At 44.3% G+C, this 20,511-nt stretch overlaps 1 protein-coding gene and 1 long non-coding RNA gene across 2 annotated transcripts in view; one reads left to right on the top strand and one right to left on the bottom strand.

Annotated features, from left to right (window-relative positions):
* Positions 1-242: 242 nt before the first annotated feature.
* On the bottom strand, positions 243-888 carry LOC129164698 (uncharacterized). The gene is made up of 3 exons (XR_011521769.1): positions 756-888; positions 527-613; positions 243-392 (listed from the first exon to the last, which is right to left on the bottom strand). It is a non-coding gene; the product is annotated as an uncharacterized lncRNA (long non-coding RNA).
* Positions 889-7,246: 6,358 nt separating this feature from the next.
* ldlrad2 (low density lipoprotein receptor class A domain containing 2) overlaps positions 7,247-20,511 on the top strand; it is a 56,021-nt gene continuing 42,756 nt past the window's right edge. The window contains exons 1-2 of the mRNA XM_070555411.1: positions 7,247-7,261; positions 7,479-7,683. Coding sequence (XP_070411512.1) covers positions 7,247-7,261; positions 7,479-7,683 — 220 coding nt within the window. The remainder of the gene's footprint in view (positions 7,262-7,478; positions 7,684-20,511) is intronic.

Below are 20,511 nucleotides of genomic sequence, written 5' to 3' on the forward strand. Positions count from 1 at the left end.
CTTGTCTGAAGCGAGTATCCAGCTCATCCTTGTCAAGGAGTTCCTCATCCCTGCTGCTCTTTCTTTTTCTCCCGGACGTTGTCGGCTGCCTCTCACCACTCTCCCTCTCCTCTGTCTCACCCACTGCTGCACTTGGCCCTGGTGTGTCCTCAGGGATGGAGGCAATCAGAACCGGAGGACTAGGGGAAGGCCTCTGTCCCAACACCTCTTCCATGAAACCAAACCAGGGCCAGGTTTCAGCAGTGGGCTTTCCGCTGACTCCCACTCCTGACCCTGGATACTTGCAGTCCTAAAGACAAAGGGAATTAGAATTACAAGGCTTTAGTGCCATTTAACAACAGAGAACACTGTGGGCATAATGAAATGACAGATGCTCCTTAAAGGTACTGGTTCTGGATGAGAATAGAGAGGAATAGAGGAACAAAGTCAGATTATAAATCATAGTTGATAAAACATGCAATAAACAATATTTTAATTTATCAACATGGGAGATGAAAATTGTGTTCTGTACCGCACGTGTACATACTTTGTACTTAGTTTTTAGATTGTCCCATTTTCTTTGGCCTGCAAAGGGGTGATCTTCCCCTGCAGGCCCATCTTCTCCAGGATCATCCTAAATAGATGATAAAGAGAACAATAGAAGCAAGAAAACATGTCAATTGCATTAATAAAATAATGATAAACTGTACTTTTCACAGCAGAACATAGATGGAAATAATATGCTCATATAATGTGTAATGGATTTACTCTTGTACCTCCATGCCACCGTGGCAGAACTTTTAGCACCAGTGAAGAGGGCCTCGTTTTGCCCTCTCAATTTGATGAGGGTGGTGGTTTGTTCTGATGTCCCTAGCACAAAAATATATATATTAGCGATGAAAGACAGTCAAGCTAGTTCACGGTGAGTGTTTTTTCCGCCTAAAATGAAATTAAAAACATTAAATCAGTGATGTGGTTTCTTAAAAATTTACTTAAATAAAAATCAAACTTAGTTTTCGTTATTTTTGGCGTTCATTACATGATTAAATAAGATGCAAGCTCTTTTACGGTGGGTTTTTTCGTATTAAAGGCAGGGTCCGTAAGATGACACCGGCAGGGTGAAGAGGAGGAGATTTTTAAATTTGAACAGCTGTTGCTCACTCCCCCGCCCTTCCTGAAAGAGCCGAAAGCCACACCTCCTAATGTGCACGGGCAGGAAAAGCCGAGTCAAAACCAGAGCATTGCTTCTTCGCAGTGGCGGCTGGTGAAAAATATTTTTGGTGGGGCTGTGCTATTTTTTTTTAAACAAACTTGTGCTTTCTGAGCTTTGTGCACAACTTCACTATTTCCTGAATTAAGCACAGCTCTTTTATTTCCTGTCTTACATCATTGGACAAACTGATTAATCCAGGTGTGTCTGACTATTGGCACGCTGCCTTGCGGACAATATTACGTTATATAGCCATCTCTTAGTTTACACATCTATGTTATTGTAAGATATAATGAAATGAAGGTCAGAGAAACTACTAAATAATTGACTGTAGCATGTAGAGCATGCAAATCACATTAAATTTTTACATTTTCCTGCTAAAACAAATCTAATTGTAATTGGTAAAGTATCTCCTCAGCCAACTGAGTTCAACATGAGCTGCTCATCACTCATTTTAATATGATTTGCTTTTTCAAAACAGGCAAACCTAATAAAATACTTGAATTTGGCACTTGATTATTGCTATGACTGCAATAGGCTAAATAGTGTGATATCAGGCTAACTGACAGCCAGTGTGACCGTGTTTTGGATATGTTTGTGGTCAGATACGTCTTTTTCCAACAGCTAATGTTTCTCCCCAGCCTTCACAGATTTCTGCACGAGCTGATTATCATTCCTTTTATTTTAATATGGAGTAGTCACATAGGTAAAACCACAAAACCAGACAGTAATTAGCATTCAAGCTAATTCTACATTAGCCAATAGGACACTAAGCATAAAGCTTGTTTGTTCTATTACTTATTTCAGTGAAAGAAAGATTTTAAGTAAATTTATCCAAAAAACAATAAATATATTACCTGTCCAAACGATACTTTGCCAAGTCTTCATCCGTTTTCATGCCGCGTAGATCACGAAAATCTCTCCATGGTGTAAAACAATCTCCAATGTAAATTCGACTCGACCATAAACGTCTTACAGCCACTTTTGAAGAAGGGCTTATAAACTTTTTAAATGTTTTTTGGGATGTGGAAGGCTGTCGAGGACTCGGTAATTCTGGGTTTTGTCGCTCCAGAGCTGTCCTCTAAAAGCCGAGTGACCCCTGCTTTCCACGGGAGCCGTCAGCAGCACGTTACTGCAGCAGCACGTCTTGCTCGCGTAAACTGCTGCTTGGCCCTTCCCACGAGACGCGAAGCAGCAGGGGAGCAGCTGTCACCGACTGAGCACGAAGTCACACGAGTGACTTCGTCAGTAAACACAACAACAAGCAGGAGAAAACTACAACATGGTTTGTGTTTTATGTTCTGTCCGTTTTATAATCGCCAATACGGACCTGAAAAAAAAAGGAGACCGCTAGCTAGGTGATAACTTCTCACGGGCCGCAAATTTAGTAACTTAAAAGTACAGCAACCGGAAGGCAGTATGTTTCTTTATTCTGAAAATCTCGGGAGCTTCTCTCCATTTCCGCGTCTGATTTCCTGTCTTTCCTTCCCCAAAAATGTTGAACTTGACCCGTTTCAGAGGCGTCGCGCGTAGAAAATAGAACCGGCACGTAAAGGCCGCGACATGCTGCTCCTGAGACGTGGCCGACTCGCGCTGCTGACGGCTCCAGTGGAAAAGGTTCTGTTGACCACAGCGGTTCCTATCAGCAGCTATGACGTGCTGCTGCAGTAACGTGCTGCTGACGGCTCCTGTGGAAAGCAGGGGTGAGGCTAATGGGCTCGACACACGGGAGGCGACATCGCCTCTCCTCCATTCATTTTCAATGAGACATGCGCGACAAAGCGATAATCCCAGGTCTCCCTCCTACCAAGCGAAACGCGAAAAACGTGCGTGTGAAATTTTGCGCTGGTGCACGTATCGTGCACATGCAACCCAGCGACGCAATCCCATAAAGTTGAAACATTTTCAACTTTTCATCACTGTCGCTCGGACGAGGACCAATCAACGGAGGTTTCATTCACTGACCAATGAGCGGACAGGATGCTCCGTACATCTCCGAGCAAACATGGAGAAGTTGATAGTTATTATGTTTTATAGTAAAATCAGAAGTAAGATTTCACATAACTCTAGCAGCACCTTGTGAAACATCATATCTACCACTGTTTTAACTCTGAACCGCTTAAATAACCTTAATTCTAGGGATGAGCGAGTACACCACTATCTGTATCTGTATCTGTTCAACCAACTAAATTATCTGTATCTGTATCTGTACTCGGAATGGGCGTGGCATAACCCGGAAGTGGGCGGGGTTTAGCCAGAAGCGGGTGTGGTTTACATTAATACATTATTTTAAGTCTGAAATTGATATGGATTAATCAGAAGTTGCTATGTGTGTTGTTTATTTGAAAACTATTTACAGAGCAGCCTCAGAACTGAGATTAAATATGTTTGATCACAATAGTAAAGGAACTATTACAGAACCAGTTGTTCAGTGAAATCAGAACATTAATATTTAAGTGCATTGATTAATACATCTGAACTCATGCAGTAGGAACTAGGAAATATGAAATGCTAGAACCAGACAACTTTATATATATATTTTTATTTTAATTTGATTAAACTGATTTTTTTTTATTAAAGTTCTTGGCATTTTGCCCCACACAAAGTTAAACAAAACAATGTTGATTACGGTGTGTGTGTGAGAGAGAGAGATAGAGAGGGTGAGAGGGAGAGAGATGGAGTTAAAAAAAATAAAAAACCCGACCGGAGCGGAGGTAGTGAGTTAATGCAGCACGTCAGCTCTGTCTTGTCAAATGCACCATGTACAGTAAGTTACGAAAAAATCAACTTTAAATATTCAACCGAAAAAGAGGCGAGCTGAAGAAAACCTAGGGAAAACTGAAGAAACGTGAGCAACAGTGAAGCAATCACAGCGAGATGCATTACTGTCTGTGTGTGTCAGCGTGGATGAGCCGGACGGACTGCGCTCCTGGCCGGCTAGAGAGTTTTGTGTGTAGGGAGGGGCGGGCGCTCTATGTGACTGGCCAATCACAGAGCGTGAAGACAGTCAGTTACCCAATGAGGATTTTCCTTCAGCACGATTACAGATATTTACGAGGTTTACTCGTCTCATGCTCGTATTGTCAAAAATGCTTCATCCGTACCGGATACTCGTCTGAAACGAGTATCCGGCTCATCCCTACTTAATTCCCTCCAACCTGACACAGCCAAGCAAAACAACGGAAGTTTCGATTTCGCCATGGAACAGAACGCGTAGACGGCTTTGCCGCTGCCGCGGATCGCCTCCCGTGTATCAGGTAATAAAAGCGACGGTGACAAATTTAGCTGATCGCGGTCGTTTGTCGCCTCCCATGTGTCAAGCCCATAATGCTTGTTCTCGATGATTGACAGCTGCCCCTGGTGGTAATGCAGTGCTATTGGTCAACGCGTTAGGCTTGCAGAAATATTGGCTGAGCTCTACAGGGCAGGGGAGGGACTTAAGGAGAAAATTTAAATATTAAAGATTATTTACTTTTTTAAATAAAACTGGGTCAGATGGTCAAAATTAAACATTTTCAAAGTTATTTCACATTTAAAACGTACGTACCCTGCCTTTAAACATTCAAGCAAGTTTACGGTGGGGTGTTAACCTTAAAACAAATGATGAGAAGCTTTATTCGCTAAATAAACACACACACACACAAACGGGAATTATGACGGGACCACCATAAAAGCTCGTTCTCGCTGATTTCTGCTTAATATGTACTTTATACAAACGAAAAATGTCTATAAACAGAACCGCTTTCAGCTTAGTTTTCTACCGCTGTTGTTTTTTAACAAAGCATGCTGGGATCAAGCTAGTTTACGGTGGGTTTTTCCTATACACATTCAAGCTAGTTTTCGGTGGGGCATGTTTTAGCCTTAAATTACATGGGAAAAAAAATTTGCGGTATTAGATCTTAGATAAAAAACAAACCAAAAATGTCCAAACACGTATTTTCATTTTTTTTACCGCTTTTTTTTTAAACTTACATTTTAAGCTGTACTGCTCTCCCGCTCCATCTGCCATTGTTGTGAGTGTCGAGTCCAGCGGCAGAGCATGCTGGGATACCCTTGCTCCTGTGAGGATCCACCAGACCCATCCTCGAAATGTGGGTGGAGCGAGGACGCATTTGAGGACGCGAAAATGAGTATTCTTGGAATTCGGACAGTACTCGTCGCTGCGCTGTGACGTCATCGACCTCAAAATGCGCTCTTACAAGCATCCTTCCTCTGGATTCGGACACACCCAATGCTCTCATCCTCCTCATTTACTTCTGCCTGATGCATTCACTGACCGTCCTTGACTATGAACCTTCGCTAGCAACGCTACACCATGGATTTCACATTTCACCATGGATGCCCTATACTGGCAGCAGCCCACTAGTGCCAGCTGGCACAGCCTTGTGCGTCCTCCAATCAATTCAAAAATATTCTACCAGAGAGCCCTCCCTCTTTAGATTCTGCTGCAGCGATTCCAGATCTCTGTGTAGACTCAACACGGGGCAGGGCTACACATAGAGATCTGGCTGCTGCCAGGTAAAATATTTTCAACTTTGCCTAATTGGTCATTTTATCTGACAAAGGAGTCTTAAGGGCTTTTCTATGATTACATTTTACAGGATCCAGTGTTTCCAACACCAACTGTTGTCCTGACAAACTGCAGGGACGAAGACCCACTGCAGAGTGAGGCCATCACAGTGAAGATGGATAATAGAGATACTCCTTGATAATGGCAGTGTGGACATCTCTCTTGCCCTGGCTGTTACTTTTTCTCTTTACCACATCTTCCAAGTTCAGTATCCCAAAAACGTAAGAAAGACCATTTTCTTTCTGGGAACTTTTGTTTTTGAAATGAATGGTTCTGTTCCAATTGCTGTGCAAAGGTTTTATAATTCACAGTAAAAAGCAAGCCTGGCAATGTCTGTTATGGTTTTCCATTTGTTCTGTTGGTGTGATTTTGCAGATGTGTTCAACTCAAGTTGCTCTTCACCGCCACTATTTTTCCAGCTTTATAAAGTTTTTCAGCACTTTATAATAACTTTTGTCTTGCATAGGATTATATTATGTCTTGCTTGTTTACACAGTTTGTTCGCAGTGCACGGCCCATCACGTGACCTACATCACATGACATTTAAGATGGTGCCTGTAAACTTGTGTGACAGCTTTCTTGCTTGAAAAGGTACAACTGCCTTCCTGAAGCAAACACATTGACTGCATATTGGAACCTTGCAGTATGTGAGTTCTTTTTTTGGCTTTCACCTGCCCAAGATTTTTGGTGCAGATGTGGGTGGGGACTTTCTTTGAGAATGTCAATTTTATACATTTTTTTGAAAAATATTTAGAAACTTGTACCTTTTTTAACAGCACAGTTAAGCAATTTGCATTCAATTGTTTGCTTTGAAGGACTTGTTATATGATCAGTGTTTGCTGTGGTGTTTAATTTTGTGGAAATAATTTTTTCAAGAAATCTTGAAACAAGAAACATCCCTTCATAACTTCTAAAACAAAGTTTTGTCTGGGTGTAAATGAAAACAGATTTGACAGGAATGAGACCGGGATTTAATGTAATTGGGTCCTAAATTTTCTTTTTGGTTTAATTACTGCACTTAAAATTGTTCATTTGTGATTAAAAGTGTGTCGGAGCAGAAGATGGGTTGTTATAAATAAAAACTAACCCTGTTAATAAACAGTACAACCTTGTAAGGACTTACAGTAAATGCAGCATATTACAGCTGAAGTCCTGTTACTGAACACCTGTGACTCAGGTGTGTTTAATGCCTGCTATCCTGTCATTTCTACATCACTGTGTGACCTCACTGAAGGATTAATATCCATGTTTACACGTGTGTTTGATTAGCTTCCAGCTGAAGGGGCATACAGCAGCCTGAGGTCGCCCACACCCGTCAACACATCCTGAGGTTAGTGACAGTTTCCCCTAGATGACCTATACATAGTTGAATATTAGCAGCACGAGCCACTTCACTTATTTGCGTGGATTTCTGGTGTCGGCTTGATCCACATTCTCCTTCCCTGCCCTCCGGCTGTTGTCATGGAGATAGCAGGTGTTGTGCCGCAATGTGCATCTCCGCTGTGGGAAGGCGCGTGCTCTCATGTGCGTCCTCCAATCACCAGTCATCATGTGCGTGCTTCCTCACTCACAAACCGATGGTTTCTGGCAGATAAATTAAAGAAATGTTCTTCATGTTCTAGTCTAAAACAACACGTTTCCAGCAGGAACACGGATTACAAACGCTTGTCTTGCCTCAGTCTCATCGTTTACTTCCGCTATCTGCGGTTGTTCGCACAGGGGACGCGCATTTCGGCTCAACACCAGACACGTGACCCCAGCGAGCCAGGGGGAGGTGATGGGGAGCTGAAGTTCAGACACAAACGAGTCCAGCGGCTCTCGGAGCGGTCCTGCGGCAGCACACGGCTCAGGATGATGGAACCGGACAAACTCATCCTCCTTTTGCTCTGCTTCACGGCTTTCCGCTGCTGGGCCATCGACACCGGTAAGTACCAGAACCTACGACCGAACCGGGTTTGGATCACCACTGGTGTAACGCTAGCAGACCCAGGTTTGTCTACTTTGAACAAACCCGACTATGTTGTGTTAACTGCTTTATGACGTGGTGGACGTCCCCTCTAAAGCCCAACTTCTTCTTCTGCGTGTACTCCACGGGGGAGAGCGCGCGCTCATTGGCAGACAAACCCGCCCAGTCACTATGGTGTTATATTTACTGTGTGAGCATTAATACACATTAACACTATGTACAAAGAAAGTCAACCAAAGGTTTTCAAAAAGCTACAATCCACCACTAATCACCCTGTTCTAAAACCAGCCTGAACCAGCCCATCACCTGATGTCCACCTGGGGTCCACAGCCATGCCTAGATACTGGCCCACTGGTGGCAGGGCCCTGGGCCCTGGCCCACCCACAGAACAGTGGCCATGTTCCAGATGAGCCAGTTCTGCGCAGATTAGATCAGCGGGGATCGGCGCCCAGTGCATGCCGGTTAGATTTGTGTCTGACTTGACGCAGACTCGCTCTGACGTCATGCCTACGCAGGCAACTATAACCTCGTGAGATCAAAGCGGCCACAGATTTCGGAGCAAGGCGCTCCAGTTGCTCTCCACTGCTGCTAAACCAAGGGCCTGATTGGAAACACCTGGGTCTCACCTGATCTAAGATCTGATTGGTTCCCATTCTGATCCAAACATCCGGTAGTAGAACATGAAAAGTTAGTTGGTCACATGTATTCTGTAAATCGTGTTACATTGATGATGACAACTATATAGGCTTTAAAGAGCAAGTCACCCCCAAATAAACTTTTTTTTGCTGATAAACTAAATAAACGAGTGTCTAATCGTGCTGCAGACACGTGTAATCAACAATTTGGCACTCCAGTGCATCTTAGTTAAAACTTAAATATTCTGCCTAAAACTGGCAGTGTTGTGCCGTTGTCAGGAAAAAACTCTGCACTGTGTTCTAATTTAAATCTGCCACCGCTATTGGCTAAGAGGTATGCTATGATGAGTAAGCCTTCCCTTATTACTCTGCTCTCACTTCCTGTTTGAAAAATGCAACAAATGTTGTTGCCTAGCAGACCGGGGGGGGGGGGGGGCTGCTAACAAATACACACGCACACAGACAGGCTCACAATGACATTGTGACATCATATGGTACCAGCTAACGTTCTAGGGTACCTCTTAGCCAATAGCGATGGCAGATTTAAATTCAAATGCAGAGTTTTTTCCTGACAACGGCACAACACTGCCAGTTTTAAGCAGATAATTAAAATTTTCACTAAAATGCACTAAAGTGCAAAAATATTGACTACTTGTGTCTGCAGCATGATTAGACACACATTTATAGTTTATCAGAAAAATAGTAGATTTGGGGGTGACTTACTCTTTAAAGAGAAATGTGGTTTGTGTTTGTCACGTTTCCTGTGAGCACACTAAAACTACAGCTAATGCAATGCATTGAACTTGGATAGCGCTTTTCTAGACACCCAAAGACGCTTTCACACACTCTCACATTCACACACTGCCAGTGATGGTAAGCTACATGTAGCCACAGCCGCCCTGGGGAGGTCTGACAGAGGCGAGGCTGACATTTGGCGCCGTCGGCCCCTCTGACCACCACCAACACAGGCAAGTTGGGTGAAGTGCCTTGCCCAAGGTCACAACAGCAGGATACCCCTGGCGGGAGCTGGAATCGAACCCTTGACCCTCTGATCATGAGGCAACCCTCTCTACCACCTGAGCTACTGCTGCCCCAAAGCTGATAACCTTTACTTATTATTACAGTCATGTCTTCATATACAATACAGTATATGATATCCACAAGCATGTGAGGATGTTTCAGTTGCTAACAGGCACTAGACGTGTACGCTAGTATGAACGCGATATCTTCAGCCATTGTTACCCACAAGCGGCATGTAGGGAACCCTGTCTGACTTAAATGCCGGCTTTAGCCATTCCCCCTGCTGCGTTCGTCTGCTCTCATCTGTTTTTCAGGCGAGGCGTCGCCCATGTCAGTGACAAGTTTGGCCCAGTTCTGGCCTATACAGAACTCTTATTGATTATACTGGTCCAGTTCTGGCCCACACTCAGTGAGCCAGTACAGGTGAGTGCTGGGAGCTGGCTCAACCCCTGGCCCAATACCGGCCCATGTGCTGAAACTGTGAGCTGGCTGAGTGTCACCAGGCCAGCGTTGGCCCACACACTGTAAAACTAACACAATAAAAGGCTAAAAAAAATCACAGATGTTCTAATTTGCATGAAAATCTTTGTATGTTACAAATAAAAAATACAACACAAGCAAGTTAATGCATTGAACTCAACACATGAGAACACTAACCTTTAACAAAATGTAGAACAAAAATATGCGTATGTGTTACTGAAACGCACCAAAAAAGTGAGCTTAAGAGGTACTTTCTGTAGCAAGGAGCCTTCTTTCTCCTTCCCTCATGGTCTGCTGCCAGCTGGAGCCATGACTTCATCATTGCCTCCACCTCTGCTTCAGCAGCCCCACAGACAGCCAGGTTTCTTCGTTCTGCATCTATGGATATAAGAGAATGGAAACACACCTACATGAAACGTCTATGTGGTATATATCAGTTTAGTTTAAAGAACAGTATTAAAGGAGACATATCATGATTTCAAATTATTCCTTTTTACATCTAAATCATTCAGTTGGGGTCAAAACACAGTGGAGCTGCAGTTCTTGGGTCTCATTTACTCATTATTGCTGCTCTACAGACCCTCATCTACCCTGTTCTGAGGAGACTGAGGATGAGCTGTGTTTGGGTATAAGAATAAGAATACCTTTATTAGTCCCTCAGTGGGGAAATTGCAATATTGCGATGGCTCAGGTACAGCAGGATAGCAGCAGTAGCACAGATAGCACACAAGAGTACATAGTAATAATAAGTTAAGATAATTATTGCACATGGTAATGAGAGTAGTAGTTATACTGCACATGTTTTGTAAAGATGATATTTGCAGTGGAAGGTTACAGATGTATGGCTTCTTTTAGCAGTGACTTATAGAGTAACAGCGAGAGTGGACCAGTCTGTTACTGAAGCTGCTCTCCAGAGCAGACAAGGCGTCCTGCAGGGGGTGTGACTCATGGTCCAGGATGGATCTGAGTTTTGCCAGCACCCTCTTGTCCCCCACCTCTCGTACTGAGTTCAGAGGACAGAGCTGGACTTCATTATCAGCCTGTCCAGCTTCTTTATCTCCCTCTTTGTAATGCTGCTACTCCAACACACCACACCATCCAGGATTGCTGATGCCACCACAGAGTCGTAGAAGGTCTTCAGGAGTGCCCCCGTCACCCCAAAAGATCGTAGTCTCCTCAGGAGGTGGAGCCTGCTCTAGCCCTTCCTATACAGTGCGTCTGTGTTGTGAGACCAGTCCAGTTTGTTGTTCAGGTGAACACCCAGGTATTTATAGGAGTCCACTCTCTCGATGTCCGTTCCCTGGATGTTCACCGGTGCGGGGACAGCAGGCCGGCGTCTGCGAGGATCCACCACCATATGGTACTGTCTCTTTAAATGTGGGGAAAGAGCTGCAAACCCCGCCCCCCTCCACAGAGCAGACCTACTCTCCTCCCCCTGTTCTTCACATATCAAGCAAAGCCTGAGGAAAACACACAGTAGCCACAATAAAATACGATCCTATCCAGAAAACCAGCCACTCAATATAAAGCCACGATTCTCTTCTTTCAACCAACATAAGTCGCATTTCTGTACCATAAAAACTCACAAAGCCAGCTGCGATCCAACAGAGAACAACACAGCTCTTTATCGGCAGTCAGCAGCATAAAGTCTGTCTTACCTTTGCTGATTTGTGATCATAATCCATGTTCCGGTAAAAAAGTCCACTCGATTCGTGTAATCCATTTTCCCACCATCAAAACAACCTAATTCCTGACTGTGTTTGCCATGTTTTGCTCCCTACAGGCGAGTTAGAAGTCCACGACACCATCTTACCCAGAAGATTGGCTTACGCCTTGGGGAGCTCATGGTCTTTTTGTTTTAATCTGGACACAATGAAACGCAGCACCACACAATTTGAACCACGCAAATCGTCCAATGGGATCCTCAGAAATCCCCACACGTAACATGCCTTTGCCATGTGCACGTAATAGTCACGTTTTACTCACGAGCGCAGGACGCACGAGGGAGTGTTTACCTGCAGCACTGACTCTATCGCGCGTTTATTGATGAGAGGAGCTTTTTAGATAGTTATCTGCTTTTTCAACATCTTATTTTTACAATGGCAGTGTTTCCCCTAGGAATGTTTCCAGCTGTGGTGGTGGTGGGGGGGCTTGGGGAGAAATTATGACACGTCTCTAAATAAAGTAAAATTTTCTAGTGCAGAGTGGAGCCAACCCATAGAAGCACTGATTTGATCTCATTTCAGAGAAGAATAGAACAGGTTAGATGCACCTAATAAATAAAATTACTAACAAACTCAGGAATCTTTCTTTGCTTCACTGTTCTGGTGCCGAGAATATCACTAATGTGGATCAAAGGAGATCCACAGATGAATGCACCTCTTATTTATTATTTGGAGACTACATTTACTGCAGCTGGCAGAGGCAGAGATTGTTTCTATTGATACACGGATTTACAGAATCATTTGAAATGTTAATAGGGGAAGACTGCAGGAGGGAGCGGTAAAATACAGGGGGTCCCCAGCAAAAACAACAAACTATGAGTCTGATGAAACCCGCTGGTTTTCCATCAGGCAGTCACGGGGCAGCTCCAACGACCCAGTGGCTGTGCTGGGTCAGTTATCGAGCCCAGTCTGGTACCGGCTCGGCCGTGAACGAGTCGAGGCGACGTCGTGCTCTGCTTAAGAAGAGGTGTTATTTTCCCACTTCAGAAGAAGCGTCCAACGTGTTTTTACGCTTTCTCCGAGACATGTCGTTCAGATGAAAACACCCGACCTCTCAGGCTGCTCACACATCGATCTTAAGTTGTTGCTGTTGCGCTCACGCCGTAATACAGTATTATGGGTTCGACACACAGGAGGCGACGTCGCCTCTCCTCCATTCATTTTCAATGAGACATGTGCGACAAAGCGATAATCGCGGGTCTCCCTCCTACTAAACGAAACGCGAAAAACGTGCGTGCAAAATTTTGCGCTTGTGCACGTGTCGTGCACAGGCGACCCAGCGACGCGATCCCAGAAAGTTGAAACATTTTCAACTTTTCATCGCTGTCGCTCGGACGAGGACCAATCAACGGAGGTTTCATTCACTGACCAATGAGCGGACAGGATGCTCCGCACACCTCCGAGCAAACATGGAGGAGAAGTTGATTTTTATTATGTCTTATAGTAAAATCAGAAGTAAGATTTCACATAACTCTAGCAGCACCTTGTGAAACATCATATCTACCACATTATTAACTCTGAACCGCTTAAATAACCTTAATTACCTCCAACCTGACACAGCCAATCAAAACAACGGAAGTTTAAATTTCGCCACGGAACAGAACGCGTAGACGGCTTTGCCGCTGGCCGCTGCCGCGGATCGCCTCCCGTGTGTCAGGTAATAAAAGCGACAACGACAAATTTCGCTGATCGCGGTCGTTTGTCGCCTCCCGTGTGTCGAGCCCATTGGATGCGGTTAAAGTCAAACATGAAAAATTTTTTTTTACATAAATAAGTGACGCTTAGCCTGGTGGGGGGAGGAAACCCTGTCAAGATCGTCAACACTCGTTTATCTTAACGCTAGAGCTGAGGAAAATAATCAAATAATCGATGCATCGGGATGCGGACATAAACGATTCTGCATCGTAGAAGAGTACGCCATAATCGATTATAGTGGAATGTAGTTCTGTTTTTTTAACGGCGGCACCATGCTGCATCCAAATCTGTCAGAGTGAGCGCCCTCCACATTTACCTCCGCCTTAATGTGGTTCTGCAGGGCTGAGCGCTAGAGTTGTCACCCGAGACCGAACCGGAACCGAATCAGCCCGACCGGTTCTGTTGGATTTGGGCCGTGAATTATGTTAATTGAGCGGGTTTTCAATGCGGCGCGCTCCGCTCGCTCGATCAGCGACCGAGAGAGAGAGAGAGACTGTCTGCTCACACAAGAGAGATGATCGGAGGACGCTCCTCCAAACCGATGCTCCAAACACGCGTTATTATTTTCATAATTTTATTATTATTTCTCCTGGAAGCGCTCAGTCAGACTGCTTGTTGTAATGTAGGGAGATCCGGTCTTGGGGAGGGGGCGGGGTCAGTGACGGCGGCTGCAGCATGATCGTCTGTCTCTTTTATTTAGGGACACGGAGAAGTTAAAAGGAGAGAGAGAAATAGAAGATAGAAGTTTTTGTTCCACTTTATTCTTTTGTTTCATGATGATAAACTGATGTTAAATTCAGCTTAAAGAGAAGCTGGGAGGAAGCTTTGGTTCATTTTAGGTTACAGGAGGTCTGTCTGCTATCTGCTCCTCCAGAGACAGCATGGACATGAGGGTCACATGGACATGAGGGTCACATGGTGAGGGTCACATGGTGAGGGTCCCACAGGACAGGTTAGTGGAAAGGTTTGTAGTTAGCTGGCTAGTGAAGGAGATCCATCAGCTGGGTAATTTAATCCTAATCCAGCCCACAGCCCTCTGCTGGTGTTGTTATCAGAAAGAATAAAACACACATCTTAAATATTATTGGAAGTGTAGAATTTGTTTTATGTTTTATTGTTTTCTGCATCAAACAGAACTTGATTCATTCTCCAACATTTCAGAAACGAACCGCTGGGTTCAAATAAAAATAAACTAAGTCAAACATTTCATTTGGTGTTATTTCTGACACCCTTCAGCTGCGGCATAAATATCTGACTCTAGAGCTGCTCAGAGACATTAAACACTCATATATGAACCCATCATGTATTTTATTATTACATTATGTGTCCTGTAGGTTTTCAGTACTTTTTTAGATTTTGTGAGTTTTTGCAAAGCGTGTTTTTCTCAGCCTGAGGCGTGGTGTTGAACCAGGAAACAGATGTTTTACTTTGTTAAATCTTCTTAAATGTTTAAATGTTTTGTCCTAACCTGTTGTGGATGGAGAGCTTTTGAGGGATGGCAGCTTGTGTCACTTATGTTTCTGATTAAAAATAAAAAAAGCAATTATCTGACATCTTCTATTTATCGATGAAAACAAATTAATATGAAATAATCGTGATGCATCGTGATGCATTGGGATATCGAATCAAATTGAATCGTTGACCCAATAATCGGAATCGAATCGAATCGGGAGACAAGTGAAGATTCACACCTCTACTTAACGCTATTGAAACATGTAAACCAAAAAGCATTATATCCACTGCTACCTTTCTAATTTTAAACTCAGTAACTTATGCTGTAACTGCACCTTGCCCTGCCTGCTCCTCCTTGCTGCCGCCGGCTGTGATCACAAGCGACAACATAGTAGTTCCCGCTGCTTCTTCGGGAAACAGTGCAAAAAACCCCAAAAACTTGGGATCTTGTAGGCGTGGCGGTGGGATTTCAGCCGTGGCGAGCCGCCACGGCTACTCCTATGTAAGGGAAACCCTGATTGGCTGGAGCAAACAAAGTTTTTCACCACTAAAGAGGTCCTGGATATGTTTGCTGATGATGGCGGTGCTAACGTGTGTCCGGTGGATTCATCTTCTCATGAAAGGTATGTAACCCTTTTCACTCAAATCTTTGATTTGGTGTAAAATTACTGATAAATTTACCAAATAATATATATTTTTTGTTATTTATGTACATAATCCTGTCTACATCAGCATTTGGGCTTATTTTCACTTTTCAAATGAGTCTTTTTTTCTGTGGTATTATAAATGAGTATACATTTACAATATAAACATTGATTTTGAGTAAAATTACTGATAAATTCACCAAATAATATAGATATTATTTATGTACATAATCCTGTCTACATAAGCATATTCTCTGTTGTTGTGAACGAATATCTTTTTACAACATGTTTTTTTATGTGACTTTACAGTGAATAGTGATGAAATGGATGAGGAGTAACAACCACCATCACCTGGACAGGTATCCTTCGCTCAGCAACAGTGTAGCCTCCAGGAATGGTCAGTTTTTCATCTACAGTCTGACCTCTTCAATATCTGGCCATTTGGAGACATAAGTCTTAACTGGTGCTTTCAGTCTGCAAGAAAGATGCTTAGCCAAGGTCCCTCGCAAGCTCACTCTTATCTAAGACTGGTTTTTATTCACAGAACAGGACGGATGAACAATATGAGCAACTAATCATATAATGAAATGGACAATAATGTCGTGAGCCGGGGTGAGTACTCTCTCTCTCTAAACGATCTGAGTGTCTTCACAGGTGAGAGAGCGGCAGCTGCACGTCATCGGTTCATCAGCGGGTCAGGGGAAGCAGCAGCTGCGACGCATCAGCTGATTCGGCGGGACTGCTTCAAAGGAGATGGTGAATACAGCTCGAAGCCGGACGACTGTCGGAAGAGAGTGGAGAGACGGCCGGGTTGGGAGAGAGGAGAAGGCTGGGGTGGCTCTAGAGGTGGATGAGCTACAGAAGCCGCTGCCCGGAGAGAGCGAAGACCTTGGTCGAAAGGAAAACAATGGCGGGTAGGCGCGGCTATTTGGTGAATGAGAAGGAGTGGGGAGACATGGGGGGCTGTGAGAGTGAAGACAGTAATTTAGAGTTGAGTTTTCGGCGGGAATCGATGAAGGGAAAGAGAAGTTACAACTCTGCTGACGATAGTACTAGGAAACAAAGGGTTGTGTCGAGTGAAAGTGCAGATGAAGAAGGAGGAGGGTTCAAAATCATATTGAGGTTCGGTGAGGGAAATGGGGTGAACACGGTGAACCCAGTTAAGCTAACGTCTACCGTAAATCCTCTAATACAGGCCCGGGCCTGTATTTGACTCAAGCTCATCAAGCTCCAGGCCTTTATTGGAAGGAGGGCCAGTATTAGAGGCAGGCCTCAATTTCTATTTGAGCAAAATGAACTAATGGTTCACTGGAGTTTTTGACAATTAAAATTGCGCCCACATTTTCAAAGTTAAACACATTTCTTTTAACAACGGTAGTTTCTGCTTCAGCCCTCTCCCCCCTCCCCCTGCTTCAGCCCTCTCCCCCCTCCCCCTGCGCAGCGGCTGCAAACTCACTGATGCGCCTGCAGCCTCTCGGAGTTCCTGCTGCTCTAAACATTAAAATAATTATTTCATTTTCTGGTCCTCACTTCTGATTACCTTCAATGGTGTCTGTTTGTTGCAACAGCAGGTACAAAAACTAACTTGTTTTTATTTGACTATTTTTCTGTCCTGCCTGTTTATTATCTTCCTGCATCTCCTCTCAATTCTGAAGAAAAACTGCTACCTGGGTTCATATACATTGACCTTATTAGTTACCTTTGAACTGCAGTTCTAAAAGAGCTACCGACCGCAAAAACAGTGGAGCGCTCCCTGCTTGGCGGCCGTATCATACAGTCCGAGCAATAAACGCGGAAGTTAGATCCAAACACCCGTTGTGTGGGAGAAGCATCGGCATGAACTGTTTAATCTGCCCATCATTTGTGTTGAGAGATTAGCAGTGTTTGGATCAACAAAGTGTGACTACTTTGATAGTAGAAACTGTATTTATGGCTTATTTTTGTGCATTTAAAGTTCAGCCGCCATTGATAGTTGTTAAAAGTTGTTAAACCTGTGCATATGAAACAAAAAACGCCTTTTGTTTATCGATTTATTGTGAAATAACGGAAGTTGTGCTCGCTTCTTTTCCTGTTGGGCGGTTGTGATTTCTGTCCATTGACTGCGGAGGTGCTCCGGCGAAAATAGGATCGTTTCTATTTTTGCCGGACGCCGGAACAGAGGGCGGCGCACGGCCGCAGTATGAGAATTGCTCTGATTGACTACAACGGGACCGATTTTGCTCCGGCGTTTGTGTCGGAGCAGAGCGGAGGTAGTGGAATTTGCGTCGGAGGACAAGGTGATGCCCGCAGCGCCCCGCTCCACAGCATGCAGCAAAACGCATCAGGCGCAAATAAAAGACAGAAAACATTAAAGGAAATGAACTGACATGAACGATCGTGTGTTAAATTAGTTTTTGAGGTGGCGACACCTGATTGTGGCCGTGCTCAGGAGGCAGATCTACCGACCGCGAAAACAGCGGAGCGCTCCCTGCTTGGCGGCCGCATCAGTGATCTGTGCGTCGGAGGACAAGTTGATGCGCCCCGCTCCACAGCAGCGATGCACATCAGGCGCAAATAAAAGACAGAAAACATTAAAGGAAATGAACCGACATGAACGATCGCGTGTCAGTACCTATGCTCTGACACAGCGCGTTGCCCCCCCCGAGCGCAGGAGCTTGTCACCTGCTGATAGCAGGCTGCTGTCTTTTCCGAGGGCTGCATCTTGCCGGTCATTATCACGTGACAGCGACTAGTCGACGACAGGCATAAAAAGTCACTGTAGTGAAGTCGACTAGTTCATACAACCCCTACTGCTGCTCCCCAGAGTGTTCTGCAGCATAATCAGCATGTTCTCTTTGAACTTGATAGTGTAATGACCTGACTGGGGTTGTAAGCCAGGTGCATTCTGGGTATTGTGTTATATGTGATTCCCATCGTTCTGCTAGTTCCTATGTGCTGATTTGCGTGTTGTGTGAGTGTTATGTAAGCCACAGGGAAGGTGATGTGTGTTCTGTGGAGCGGGTTGAATTAGCATGGTTAACTGACACCGTGACTCTATGTGGTAGGAGCGTGATAGAGGATCGTGTCTGTAGCGTTACAAAGCGTTGAAGAAAAAGCTTAATAAAGGTCTGTGTGAACCTCTACTGCCTCCTGCTGGTTGATTTGGGGACTATAACCCTGCCGCTGGGACGCTCATATTTGTTTGTTACCACATTCCACCCCGGCCTCAATAAGAGACCGGCCATTATTCACCTCCGCTGACTCCGACACTGGCCAGAATTGGAGACCCGGCCTTTAATTGAATACCGGCCTGTATTAGAGGATTTACGGTATCTTAAAAAATCAAGTTGGAGACATAAAACTGGCTAAAGTTTTGAGAGATGGAAATTTGCTGATTGTAAAACAGAAGATCAGAGAGAGAAAGCCTGTAAAATAAGAGAGGTGGGAAAACATAAAGTAATCAGTGTGAGTAAGGTGGCAATGAGTGGAATGGGACCTAGAGAAGAGCTGTCGCGGTTGAGGAATTCCCCCTGCGGCGAGTCAGGGCAGCTCAGTATTGCAGTATGCGATATTATTGCACCCCGTTTTTATTTATGTACTTAGCAAATTCGTTTGTTAATTACTAAACTCATGGCAATATTTCCTTTGAAACATTGTGCTTACACATTTAAAACATGTTAGAAAACTACACGGCCATTTTTAACACTTTACTGAATGCAGATCGAAGGGCAGTAACGGCATTCTCTGACTGAACTTAAAAACAACATTCAGGAGGTTTAACTTTGAAATGCAAATTTGGCTGCAACATCTAACAGAAATAAAAAAGAGCCCGTTTTGTTTTGTGGTTTAAAATAAAGTACACAAAATGAGATGTCCCAGGCACTGACATTTCACTTTCACACACAAGAATAACTGATTTATAACTCGGTCACGACCTTGTTACGCGCAAGGAAAACCAGCATGTTAACCTTATGCGGTTTGAGAGAGCATCTGAGAGGGGTGACAACATTTCCAGCGGCACTAAAAACCCTCTCGGATGGTGCGCTTGTTGCACAAATACACACGTACTTGCGTGCGACTTTGGAGAGCAATGGAAATCTCTCATGGCTGTTGCGCCACCATGTCAGAGGGTTTTCATTAGGGTCAGTGGGTTCCTCCTGCAGGTAGCGAGTGAGCTCCAGCTCGGCTCTAACTCTCTTCGGGACGGTTGCAGAAGACGTCCTTGTCCGTGACTTCAGCAGGTCTCCAAGCGTTTTTTTCTTTGCCGCTGGTGGCAGCACTGCCTGCTCCAAGGTCTCTGGCTGGGCTGCAGCTGACGCACTGGCACCGCTCCCTCCATCTTCCATGTGTACTATCTCCTCGATCAGCGCGGACTTTACCTCTCAGCATGCACTGTCACGAGATTTAATCAAGTGCGGTAATGGCGGTGGCACGTCATGCAGCGCGGTGGGTTTCTTAATATCGCGATATTTTCTTCTTGCGGTTACCACGACAGCCCTAACCTAGAGGAGTTATTTGGGGGATACCGGTGGATGTTTCAGTTGGGGAAATAAAAGCCAATTTAAAAGGAGCAAAAGTGAAAGATGCTAAAAGATTTACAGAATTTCGAGATGGATCCAAGAAAGAAAAGGATTCAGTGCTGATTGAATTTCAGGGTGACGTTCTACCACATAGAGTGTTTTTAGGCTGCACGTCATACGCAGTGAGGGAGTACATTCCGAAACTGATTAGATGCTTCAACTGTCAAAGATTTGGACATACGGCAAATGTGTGTAAAGGACGGAAGAGATGCCCAAGATGTGGAGAAGAACATAGCTTTGAGGAATGCAGAAGTAGAACAAAACCAAAGTGTGGGGGGGAACATAGTGCAGCTTATGCAAGTTGCCTGGTGATGAGGAGAGGAACTCAGGTACAACGTACAAAAGTTCAAAGTAAAGCTTCTTATGCAGAAGCAGTTAAATTGGTGGGAGAGGCTCCAGTGAGAATGAATGACACGATGCCACAGGATTCAACTCACGGATCTGGACACGTCGGAAAAGTGTGGATAGATGTTAAGAAATTAGTGACTTTCATTGCAGGAGTGTTGAATGCAACAATGGAAACAAAATCAAAAACAGAAAGGATACAAGTCATTGTGAAAGCAGCTGTTCATCATCT

The sequence above is a fragment of the Nothobranchius furzeri genome, chromosome 10, assembly GCF_043380555.1.
Source record: "Nothobranchius furzeri strain GRZ-AD chromosome 10, NfurGRZ-RIMD1, whole genome shotgun sequence".
Taxonomy (NCBI): Eukaryota; Metazoa; Chordata; class Actinopteri; order Cyprinodontiformes; family Nothobranchiidae; genus Nothobranchius; species Nothobranchius furzeri.